Source organism: Takifugu rubripes, chromosome 5 (assembly GCF_901000725.2).
Source record: "Takifugu rubripes chromosome 5, fTakRub1.2, whole genome shotgun sequence".
NCBI lineage: Eukaryota > Metazoa > Chordata > Actinopteri > Tetraodontiformes > Tetraodontidae > Takifugu > Takifugu rubripes.
Genome location: NC_042289.1, coordinates 373,875 through 386,779, shown reverse-complemented (window position 1 = coordinate 386,779; position 12,905 = coordinate 373,875). Strand labels below are relative to the sequence as shown.

The following is a 12,905-nucleotide window of genomic DNA, read 5'->3' as shown; positions in this document are numbered from 1 at the left end:
TGTCCCTGCATCAGGGCTCCAGCTCGGCTGTGGATTATTCCATTCAGTACCACATCCTCGTGGCCAAGAGCGGCTGGAACAACGCGGTGCTTCGGGGGGTGTTTATCCGGGCACTCGCTGAGGATCTCAAGGATGAGTTAGCTGTGTGGGAGGACTCTGGGGATTTTTGAGGCCCTCATCAGCCTGGTGACTCAATTGGACAGCCGGTTATGGGAGAGACACCGGCAGAGGGTGAGAGAATGCCCGGTGAGGAGTTCAGGGAATGTGTCCAGGCAGAGCAGAGCTCCCATGGAACCATCAATCCCAGTTCTCGTTCAAATTCAGGAGGCCCTCACTGACGAACCGATGCAGCTGGGGCAGACCCGACTCACCCACTATAAGCGGAAGCGCCAGCTGTCTACGAGGGTGTGCTTATATTGCGGCCTTGCGGGCCACTTCCTATCCGATTGCCCGGTGCGCCCAAAAGACTAGGCTCGTCAACACCAGCAGGAGTGTTGAGTGGTTCCTCGTCCTTCTCCCCCCAACTCGCTTAACCCTGCCGGGCACGCTTCTCTCGGTGCAGGAGGCCGTCTTGACGGCCATCCTCCTGGATTCGGGCGCAGATGACAACTTCACCAGCCAGGACCTGGCCAGGGAGGCCTGCATCCCTGTCGAGACTCTGCCCGAGCCAAAGACCATTCTGGGTCTTGATGGAGAGGTCCGGCTAGGATCACGCACTGGACCCAGACGATCACTCTCGTTGTCTCTGGGAGCAGATTTGCCTGTTCCTCATCCTGGCATCCTCTTCTCCAAGGGTTCTCGGGGCTCCTTGGCTGGCTCGCCACAACCCCCAGATTGATTGGTCAACCAGAAGACTGGTGAGCTGGAGTGTGGCCTGCCACACCAACTGTCTTCATTCTGCAGTCATCCCCACGTTGGGGGGCTCGGCAAATGCCCAGGAGAGCCCAGGTCCCGATGGAGTACCACAACCTGGGTGCGGCATTTAGCAAACAGCGCGCACTCCCCCTTCCGCCCCATCATCTCTACGACTGTGCCATCGATTCGTTGTGGCACAGGGACAATGCTCCCCGGATCCGGCCAAAGTGAGGGCAGTGATGGAGTGGTCGACTCCCTCCTCCCGTAAGCAGCTGCAGCAGTTCCTGGGCTTCACCAATCTTTACTGTCGCTTCATCTGGGACTACAGAAAGGTGGCTGCCCCGCTCTCCAAGCTCGCCTCCACTCTATAGACCTACCGCTGGACCCCTGGTGCCAAAGTCGCCTTCGGTCAGTTGAAAGGCCTGTTCTTGTTGGCACCAATCCTTGTGCACAATGATCCCAGCCGGCAGTTCATGGCCTCGGATGTGGGAGTTGGGGCCGTCCTGTCTCAACGGAGTGCAACGGACCAGAAGCTCCATCCGTGCGCATTCTTCAGTCACCGGCTTTCCCTGGCTGAAAGAAACTATGACGTGGGGAACAAGGAGCTCCTGGCTGTGGTGTTGGCGCTCCAAGAGTGGAGGCACTGGCTAGAGGGTGCAGCTCAGCCGTTCATCTTATGGACCAATCACAAGAACCTGACCTACCTTTGGAATGCTAAGAGGCTCAACTCCCGGCAGTGTGGAAGGCCTTCTGCTCGGCACTGGGAGCTTCAGCTAGCCTCACATTGGGGTACCACCCACAGGCCAACGGGCAGGCGGAGAGGGCCAACCAGAGTCTGGAGGACGCCCTGAGATGTGTGAAAGCTCGGAACCCATCCGCCTGGAGCACCTACCTGCTGTGGGTGGAGTATGGCCACAATTCCTTGGTCTCGGCGTCTACTAAACTGTCCCCCTTCATTGCGTCCCTGGGGTACCAGCCTCCATTGTTCGAGGTCCATGAGGACAAGGTGGCTGTACCCTTGATACACTCTAACATGCGTTGCTGCAAGAGGGTGTGGAGGCAGGTCCACGCTGCACTCCTGCAGTCCTCCCAGCGTGTCTCAGCGGCAGGCAACCAGCGCCGGACTCCAGCCCCTTCCTATCGGCCCCTTCCTATCAGCCGGGCCAGAACGTCTGACTGTCCACGAAGGATCCCAGGTTGGGACTCGACCTGGAGCGGGAGATCTTTGTGGGCCCCTTTGAGGTGGAGCGGGTGGTGAACCTCGCAGCCGTCCACCTGAAGCTTCCTCCAGTGTTCAAGATACACCCTACATTCCACATCTCCAAGGTGAAGACGCGGAGTCATATCTGGTTCCTCCATTTGATCCTCCCCTCCTCCCGATATTGTGGATGGGGGGTCTGCCTACATGGTCTAGAGCATCCTGGACGTCTGCCGACGAAGGTTCCAGTTCCTGGTCAACTGTGAGGGGTACGGCCCAGAGGAGAGATCGTGGGTGTCACCCGCCGATTCATCCTTGGTGACAGCCTCCTCCGCGACTTCTACCGCGCCCACCCGGACAAGCCTGGTAGGGCATCTGGAGGCACCCATTGAGGAAGAGGTAATGTTGGGGTCCAGGGTTCTGGGTCATTCGTTGCCTGTTTCTTCCTGCAGGGGACGTGGAGGAGCCAATGATTATCCACAGCTGGCCCTGCAGGCAGACGCACCTGCCTGCAATTTCCATCAGCCTTCCATTTAAGGACCGAGCGTCTGTCTGCCAGCGTAGGAGAATTTAAGTATTCCTCACGGTCTCCACAACCTGCAGACGCAAACCGCTTGCTGGACCCATCTCTCGCATTGGCTCTGCGCTGGAGTTCCCGGTGCACCCCGGTGGACTGGATGAGAGATTCCCCTGCGGTCCAGGAGGACCTTTTGTGTTACTTAAAGACGCTTATTTGGACTCAATTCCCCACTGTGTTTTGCCTGCTTCGGGTCCTGGAAAAACCAAACCCTAACAAAACAGTGAGGCTTCTTTCCCACACTGTCTACATTTAAACTTACAGCAAATTGGGTTTTGGAAACCTTTGTGCCTTTTAATATGCAGATTTGAATGTAATGGGAAATTTCCCTCAAGATATTTCAACATGGCACACCTCAAATCTGGAATATTTGGTTATCAGCTATGAAATAATGCAGTTCAAGACATATAACCCCCAAATAATAAACAGCTATATTATGCAGCTGTCCGTCTGTTTCAACGAGGGGCTGCGTTTTAACTGACCTTTTTCTGCCGTTACCTTATAGTGACACTGTCATCACAGACCTTTTGCGATGCGGTCAGATTCAACTGGTCAACACACTTAATCTGTTTCTCACCATTGAGATCCCTCATAAATCTGGAAGCTCACCAGTGTTTCCCTCACTTGGGAGGGGGTTAGACAGCTTGCAGATGGGGCCAGTAGACCTGGGCAGCGTATTCGACTTCACTTATCTTTATCATTACCCAGCTTGTCTGAAAAATTGGGAAGACCACTCGTTAGGAGAGGATAGAAGAGAAACACGTACAAACTTATAGCACGCTGCTCTTCGAACAGCAAGGCCAGCCTTATCATTGCGGGCAACGCGAGCCGTTTCCGGAATGCTACCGGCAGATGGCGCTGTTCTTCAAACATTTATATGGGAGAAAGCAAATACTCAAAGCTGGTAGAAACTAGAGGTAAGTTGTTCAATAGAATGTCTTCGATTCTGTACACAGTATAGATAAAGCAATTATTAGATATAGATTTAAATCACTGATATATATTATTAGTGTTGGTTTGTTGTAAGAGGCTAAAATATCAAAAACAAGATGAGTAAAAGAATGCTGTGTCCAATTCAATAGTACTTACAGTATTATCTGAATTTATACCTTTAATATTAATACAAATTCAATTGTAAATACAACTTCACAACAGGTAAAATCTATACTTTAAAAGGGTTAATATATTTTCTAAATGCCTTACAAGCCTCCTTTATTTTGCCCTACATCATTGTGGTAAAAATGACAAGGTCTTTGGCTTGTTTTGCACAACAAACAACAATAATGTAATACTCTCAATTAAAAAGACCAGATTTTCATCATGGTAAAATCAAAACTGGAGGTTAACTTAAAAGTTAGTAAATAAGGGAATTTAATTACTGCAGCACATACTGTATTTTCTTAAGGCTACTGCTCTCTGTGGCTGTTACTCTCCACTGATAACACTGGCCGTACCAATTCAGGCTGCCTGAGGCTCCCACTCCTACCCGTGACAGCTGCAAAGTGTCACATTTACGTATGTGCAAGGCTGTATTAAATCTATTGTAATTATACCAAAACCATGAGCAGTTCTACTCCATCCACTGAGTCTGTCAGAATGTGGAGCCTACAGTATGTAAAATGACAGGTTAAAGTTGACATGAGGATACCATCAATTAACATTTTGCAACTGAAATATCATTTTGGCCACAGTACTGAAATTGGGGTTTAATAAAGTGGTAGAATTGATAAAGGTTAAATAAAATAAATAGAAAATAAATTAATGTGATTATTTTTTTAAATCATGCAAATAAATTAATCTATATTGATTTGTACACTTGTACACAATTTTTGTCATTAGAGTTAACAAATATGTAATTGAACATTTAAATTAAGCATAAATCTTTTGCCCATTTTTCCTGAATAAACAATAAAAAATATGATCAATCTCTAAATCACAAATGTAACACCATCATTTTGTCATATTTTCCATGTAATCATCATTATTACTGATTGTTAATGTAACTTCCCATTTAGTGGTGTGTGCAGAAATGACACAATTAAACTCTTTAATTCTGCTTCGCTATGAAATCAAACATAAAAGATGACTGCAAAAATGCTTGCAAACACAGAATTTTCTAAAGAAATCGAGCCTGTACATCAGGTTCCTTTAGAACTGCAGGTACACAGCAGGTATACAAGTTTACCACTGTTGCCACTACATTGAAAAAAATGTCGGTATTAAACAGCAGTTAATGTCTTTGAATGTGTTATTTTATTTTTGTGCAATTGAAAGAAATTAATGAGCAATTTTGCCAACTTAAATGAGGGGGAAAAATCCTAATAGAAAGGTTTATTGTTATTTATTGTTGTTGTCTTTTCCCTCTCCCACATCCATTGTTTCCTCATCCTGCCCTTCTCGCCCAGCCTGTTTCAGTCTTGATGTGGATTTCTTCCATTTTGTGAATTGCTGGTTACCAACCTTCACTAAAGAAGCAAGACCTGATTAAGTCACGCAGGTGTGTGTCTGTCTGTGTGTGTCGGTGTTCAGATTGTGTTTTTCTTTTTAGTTGGCCTTGGTTGCATCACAGGTCTGACAATGTAAATGCAGCCGAACAAAAGGATCTTAGGGAAAAAGAGCTCCCCCCCTACATTCCTGCAACTACTGGGTGCAAACTTGAGTGTGAAAGAGCTTAGTAACTTAGATAGTTTACAAGAAACCTAAATAGTTTCTGTTTTCGGCTCAGAAAGAAGACTCGGTAACAGGCCTACCATGGGAAGTTGTACTGTGTCTAATCTGCTGCAAACTGGTAGAGCTGGGTTTTTCCAACAGCAGGCTGATATGGGTAGGAGTGCTTTCACAGTTCCTTTGAAGGGAGGCATACTTCTTAAATGTCTCATCGAACTTGAAGTGGACATTAGTGGAGCTGGATGCCCGCTTGATGTCTGCAGCTTCGTGGCTACCAGCCAGCCCAATTAGAAGCTGTACTCTACAGTTATTGTGGTTGCATCTTGACACAACACTGACCTTTTTGTCCTCTAATACCACATTGGGTACCATCCCATTCGAGAGTGACTGCTTGGCTTGGTTGACATTTTCTATTTGTCCTAATTGTCCCTGACATTTCTTCAGAATGTATTGTTCCTCAGTAGATCCAAATATGTCTTTCTTCATAAAGAACGGGTTGAAAAAAGGAAGTATGTTGGCGTGGTTGGAATCCCCATGTCGTTTCAGTTGCCTCCTGTCCTCAGAATGAAGGAACAACTGTAGCATGTCTTTTTGTGCCATATAACTGCTCCCTGACTGGGTATTTCTCAATGTGGAATCCCTACTTGAGGGTGCACTGTGGCTATAATGGTTGTTCACAACTGTTCCTCTCTGAAGCTCATGCTGACAGTCTGGGGTCCTGCTTTGGTGATTCTTTGTTCTTTTTGATGGTCTCTGCGTCAAAGAATCACCGTTCTTAGCTTTAACATGGTTGCTGTTGGACAGGCTGTTGTTTATTTGTACAGATGGGATTTTTAGTGAAGCATGTGTTTTAGAGACTGGTCTTCCATTGCTTTGTGAGTTGTGCAATTCCTGGCCTTTTAGCTGCAACATCATTTGTGGTTGGGAGGCCACCACCTTTGTGATCGGGTCTTTGGTACATCGTGGTCGGCGCCCAGACTCAAGATACTTCACAAGTTCTCCAGGTTGAGTGTTTAGCAGGTTCTTGGAACTAAAAGACCACCGCAGTGGCGCAACCTTGCTCAGAGCTTCCTTGGGCTTTTTCAGTGATCTCATATTTCTGGCTTGGGTGCGGACAATCAGCCTGGTTTCAAAGTCATCTGGAATTTCTGAAAAAGTACCAGTAATTTACTGTAATATAGTTATATCAAAGGACTGACGGGTACTTTTTTTGTAGTACATAATTATAGAATGACATCATTATTCTCAGGAGTATAACTGTACAACTAACTGCGCACATTGTTGAATTATGCAATACTTCCACTAACTATGGTAAACATCAGAAATTTGGCACCATCTGAATTTTAGCATATAAAGAGAGGGTACTTTTAAAATGAGAAATTTGAAACGCTGCAGCTACAATACCAATTTTACTGCACTTAAATGCAATTTTATTGCTAATTTCTTTAGTCATCATGCCCTATTAGAAGCAAATATGTCCACAGAGTATTAAATAAGGTAAGTCACCACCATGGGAGGATGCAGATTTAATTTCTTATCTGAGGGGTGATGGGATATGTTTAAATGATAGAATTAAACCTTTTGCTTAATGAGTTACAAAGTGTAACACTTTCAGTCATTACTACTAGATCTATAACATTTAAGTACAGACAGCTGCTAATATGGAATTTAAATTAAAATTGCCAATCAAAGTGATCCATAGGCAGCACAATATACTACAATATAAAACCAAGGATACCTACTTGTTGCAGTTGCTTTGGGGGTTTCGTCTCCAAACACTGGAAGCTCAGTAGAGTCTGGGGCTTCTATAATCAGTGGTCCAAGATCGGGCTCTCCTAACGCAACACTGCCTCTTTCACTGCCCTCGGCCAGACGGACCAACCAGTGGTCAGAGGTGGAGGAACTGGTCGACCCTACAGGGTTATAAACATTCAAACCAGAGGCAGTTACAGCTGCATTGTCAGGGTCAGAAAAAAGAAAAAAACAGACAATCTCCTCTGAATATCAGCATGAAACACTTTGTTGTTCATTCATGAAAAGATCTCTGTATTCAAGCGCTGACCCCAATTATTTTCATAACTGGATTTTCTGTCATTTCAATCAATCAATCAATCAATCAATCAATCAATCAATCAATCAATCAATCAATCAATCAATCAATCAATCAATCAATCAACCAATCAATCAATCTTTATTTATATCTGCATCTGTTACAATCAAAATTGTTTCTAGGCGCTTTCCAGAATCCCAGGGCCTGGCCCCCAACAAGCAACATTTGCAGGAAAAGGGTTAGGAAGACTTCTTTAACAGGAAGAAACCTTGAGCAGGACCAGGCTCATGTAGGGGGACCCTCCTGCTGATGGCCGGCTGGGTAAAGAGAGAGGAGAGAGGAGAGGAGAGGAGAGGAGAGGAGAGGAGAGGAGAGGAGAGGAGAGGAGAGGAGACCATGACCCAGTGGGGTGACAGAGGCCTGTCAGGTGATCGTGTTTCTGGACCCCGGCAGCCTTGGCCTATAGCAGCATAACTAAGATGTTAACCTAATGATTAGACGACCCCCTAAGTATGATAATTTGTCTGTCTGTGATAGTAACTGGGACTACAGAATTAATGATAATAAGCTTGGATAAGTTGTTGAACAAAACAAAAATTGTACACACACAATATATGTGTTTTTGTGAGTCCACACAGTATCCTGGATTCTACCCAGCCGGCCATCAGCAGGAGGGTCCCCCTGGTCCTGCTCAAGGTTTCTTCCTGTTAAAGATTTACTTAGATACTCTAGTTAGAGTGACTTTTAAAGGACTAACCGGTGACAGAAGAGCTGGCAGACCAGGAAGGAATGGTATTCCTCCTCTGATAGAAGAGGATGTAGGCTCCCCGTGTGCATACTTCAGCCTCAGGAACTGCCTCAGCACTACTGTCGTCATAGCTATACCACTGGCCATCCACAGAGTTCCTACAGAAGGCTACACAATTGAAATCTATTTAATTGATTTGTTAGTAATGTCAATCTTTAGCATTATCTGGTACTCCTTCCCTAAAATGTATTAAAAAGTTACAAATAAATTATGAATTTTGTGAATTGGTAATGCTTTATCCAATTGATTATTCTAATCCAACCTGTATAATGTCCACCGTGCATTCCTCCATGGTGGTTGCAAACAGCATACAAATCATAGAGGAATTCTGGGGGTATCAGCTCCCGTCGTTGACACTGCTTCCAGGAAGTGAGAGGTGGCGGGTGGACACCATGGTTGTGGTTAACCATGTGAGGCGCCATGTCCAGGCCATTTAGGGGGAAATGAACAAACGTGGTAAGCTTGGTCCTGTGCTCGCCGTCCTGCATAAAGCGTTTCAGGTGGAGAATGAGGATGTCTGGGAGCGTCCACAAGCTCATCTTCACCATGCCTTGCTCTAGTTGTTTACAGTGAGGACACTTCCAAGCGTCATCTGGGGCAAGCTAGGAAAAAAGAAATGGGACTGAACAGAAATCTCTTGTACAGTAGTTTGATTGTTCAATATCTAATCTTTGTGTTGCTGTAAATTCATCTTTGTGAGTACATTTTTAATAAAATTGTGTAATGTCAAAAAACAAATCTAATCTGAAGTGATGACTTTGCATCTCTAACCATCTACATTATGTCTGACTATCTACAAAACTTATGCCTGACTACCTATTTAGGTGATTTTTTTAAATCTCATTTACTCTTAGAATGACTTGCTGTAGAGTCCATGTTTTTTCTGCACATAGAAGCTATACACCACCCATAAAGGGGGTACACTATAGGTGTTTCCTTTTTAACTTAGCCAAGACAACAATTCAGTTTTAATCTATGCTCCTAGCAACTCTTCATTGTGTGATGTTGCACAAAACTGATTTATTAAACATGGTTGTAATAGTTGACAGCACCAAATGTTGTCCTTACGTAAATTGACAATGCTCTCCCTAAAATAATATATTCTTTATGTTACAATGTTAAACCCTCTCATTCACTATTCGGTGTACCCAGAGAAGCATGGCTATGGTTTTAAATAGGACAGAAGCCCACAGTGTCAGCATAACAGACTCATTACCTGCTCCTCTTTGGTGTAAAGATAGAAACATTCATCCAAGGTGCAGCTGTACTGATGAATGTACTGGTGTTGATTTCTCACATTCTCTGCATCCTTTACCACCTCCTCCTGAATATTACCAAAGAGACTGAAAAGTCCCCAAGGCATGTTATTACATAAAATATTCTCTCAAAAAAAGAACCATATGTGTGGGATTGAACAAGAAAATAAAACCTGACCAGTCTTTGATTCTATGTTCCCACTCAATAATCAGCTTCACATGTGGAGGTCCTCCAGGGCCACAGCGTTTTAGAGCCCTAAATAACAAAGTTAAAAGTGAGGATAAAGGGCTATACCTCAGGAGGTACAGTAGTAGTTCCAGTACTATGAAGGTCATTGGATCAAAGTTTCTTTACTGACAATGGATGATAGGAAAACGCAGTTTGAGTTGTTTTGTATTACTAGAGAAGTACTCTGTAAATGGAATGAACTGATTTTTAATCAATGATTTCATTTTAACAAATGCATACCGGTAGTATGTGTCTGTAAATTTAGTATGAATATAAATCAACAAACATATGAAATATGCAGTAGATTATTAACATTGCATGGATTAATTATGATATATAATATATAAACTCAACTAACCCAATAAAACCTAAAACCAAGGTTCCCAAATTCCACAATAAATAGTTGGTAGAAGGGAAAATTACCATATGTACTGAATAATAGGGATGAATTGTAAACCACCAACAGTCTTCAGTATTTTGTAAAACACTTATTACACTGCTATTTAAGACATTAAAACATTAGTTGATTATGGAGTTGAAAAAGCCCCCCCAAAAAGATTGCTTCTATTTATTTACATTTTGTAGGATAGAAGAGTTACATGGGTGAACTACGTATATGGGGGACAGAGAATTGCACTGATATGAACACTGCAAACACTGTATGCTCTCCCTCTGGACTGTTAGCTTTCTTAGAGTTTATGGTTATTTTATTTTGGAATAGTGAATGAAGAAGAGCATGTTCTTTATCATTATAGTTTTTAGAATACTGTGAGCTTCACAATTCATTTCAAAAGCTTGTGAAAAATGTTGTTAGCCCAGAGTCTAACCCTTGTCCCACATCAATGGCTATAGCTAATACTTTAAATTTCAGATTTTCAGTGGAACTGCTGTGTTATAGTTGTAAACCACCTGGACTGGCTTACATTCACAGATGTCTAAACTTATTCATCTGTCTGTCTGTCTGCCTTCCTGTCTGTCCTTCCGTCTGTGCCTCTATGAAAAAAAATCAAGTCTCACCCTTCAACGGCAGGGTGGTAAAGTGGCAGCTTATCCTCAGGTGACAGGTAGTTGTAAAACCCTAACCCTCCCACTACTCGGATATTGAACAGGACACCAGTGTTCTGAAAGTGAAGCACAACAAGGTTCATTAACATGATCAATGAAGCACATAGCAGTGATGTTATTGCAAATCTTTTTTTTAAAAAAAGACTGTAAACAGCAATACAAAATTGTACAAATGTACATCTTAATATCTTTAAAACAAATCCATGATTAAAATCGCAATTTCAAGTTTTTGAACTCATAACTCGCTATAATCGTACATAGGGCTACTTAAGCAACATAAAATTTACCAGGGATAAATAGGAAATTCTATGCCTTTAACTGACAGTCTAAATAAAAAAGTGCTACTTTGAAAGATGAAGTTTGCGCTCAAAGTTTCACTCCATGGAAAAACAAAGTCTTATTTTCTCATGCCACCAGAAGGTTGAGAGGGGAAGAAGACAATTTCTTCTTATATTACTCTGAAGCTGGCTGTGATTGCATCTGGTTTACGAATAGAGGAGAAATGCTCTCCTCCTTAGTGTTTTCTGTAGCCTCTGGCTGAGCTCAAACAAGAACATTAGTGCAGAGACCCGTACGCAAACATCAGAAAAGATTCTTCTCGTGTCTTGGAGAGTACCAAAGCAAACTTTATATTGCTACTCTGAGCTTGCAGTCCCAGTGGCGGGCATTATTTTCAGGGAAAGTATTACAGTGAATTTTACTTACTCAAAGTTTAATTTGCCAGGCACTGGAATGCCCAACTGAAGAGCGATTTTCAGTAAGTAGGATGGGGCACAAAAATGTAAAATGGAGTTTGTTGTATTTGGTTGTAAACATATTTTTGTCTTCCTACTCATGAGTTGACAACAATTATATAAGTATATGATTCCATAAAGAAATTTCAAGTCCTATTTCAGACCCAATAAAAACCATAAAGTATAATTTTTGCCAGCATGATAGCAAATGGTCAGACTGGGTTAAGATTTTGGGCTAGCAATTATGTGCAGTGGTGAGTTAATTCTGCCATCATTTTTCCAGTGACATATGAATCTCTAATCACAGTGAAGTAATTGTTGCAAATTAGGCTATTATTTTAATTCTCTGGATTTTCTCTTCGAATTAGTCTTCTTCAAGAATATCTTGGTTATATCCAGGTATTCACATTGCAAACTTTTATTAACCCCCTTATTTTAATAAAGGGCTACCGCTCTATTGATACTTCCAGTGCCCATGCATAGAAAAGAGAGAGAAAAAAACAGTGAGAGAGAAAGACAGAGAGAGAGAGTGAGAAAGGAAAGATGGGCAGATAGATATCCAGAACCTGTGCCTGAGTTCCACTAAGCATCAGGTAATACAGCTTGCTCAAGATGCTCTGTTGCAGCTGGTCCCAGGAAATAGACCTGTCCTCCCTCATTAGGAATGGAGGTCCAAACCTTTACAAAATAGAACAAAAAAAACATGACCATACATATACCTTGCACCAAAATTCACCTGTTATTAATACCATTTTTGTAAAGACTGACATAAAGGAACATAGACCAGACCAAAGTAAAAAACTTTACAAGAGTGAGAACTCTGAAAATGCAGATAACAATACTGTATTGGTATCCACATTATTTGTTGGGATAACCATTGCTTGCTATAAAATAATAAATGTATGGTCATGTGAACATTCATAAGGAAAACAGATACAATAAGTGATGACAAAAGAAAAATGATGAATAAGAGGGCAGTGATCATAATTATGTAAGTCACTTGTATGTAGCACCTGCAGAAAAAATATCAAGCTGCATCAAAAACACCACACATTTTAGCTAGTTGCTTTTAGAGAAAACATTGTGTAGCTGTGATTAAATCTGAAGTGAAAGTTTTCTTTATAGTGATGCTTACAATTAATCTAATATACTCATAGCAACGTAAGCCACTTTCCCCACACACTACCAGTCATGAAATGCGTGCATCAACATTTAACATAAAGTAAAATATAATGCTACGTGTGAGGTGTAATGCTTATAAATTTGTATAAACAATATCACCTAAGGACTTAAGAGATAAAGGTGAATATCACCTCATATAATCAAAGCTGGTGTGAACAGACCCTTTGAAATCAAGAACAGCAAACATGTGGAAGAGTGTGTGAGTGTGTTGCCTGTGTACCGCTAGATTCTCTGAGTGTGTTGTTTCTGAGTTAAACAGCTTTGGGGGGAAAAGGCATCTGGGC

General features: G+C 42.7%; 1 protein-coding gene across 1 annotated transcript in view; it reads right to left on the bottom strand.

The window, feature by feature from the left end:
- Positions 1 to 3,718: 3,718 nt before the first annotated feature.
- Positions 3,719 to 12,905, bottom strand: part of LOC101077845 (ubiquitin carboxyl-terminal hydrolase 43-like) — a 49,483-nt gene continuing 40,296 nt past the window's right edge. Inside the window, exons 8-15 of the mRNA XM_011603638.2 lie at positions 12,006 to 12,117; positions 10,658 to 10,761; positions 9,590 to 9,667; positions 9,372 to 9,498; positions 8,418 to 8,757; positions 8,105 to 8,263; positions 7,040 to 7,210; positions 3,719 to 6,445 (exon numbers count right to left, since the gene is read on the bottom strand). Of these exons, the coding sequence (XP_011601940.1) occupies positions 5,352 to 6,445; positions 7,040 to 7,210; positions 8,105 to 8,263; positions 8,418 to 8,757; positions 9,372 to 9,498; positions 9,590 to 9,667; positions 10,658 to 10,761; positions 12,006 to 12,117 (2,185 nt within the window). The 3' untranslated portion in view covers positions 3,719 to 5,351. The remainder of the gene's footprint in view (positions 6,446 to 7,039; positions 7,211 to 8,104; positions 8,264 to 8,417; positions 8,758 to 9,371; positions 9,499 to 9,589; positions 9,668 to 10,657; positions 10,762 to 12,005; positions 12,118 to 12,905) is intronic.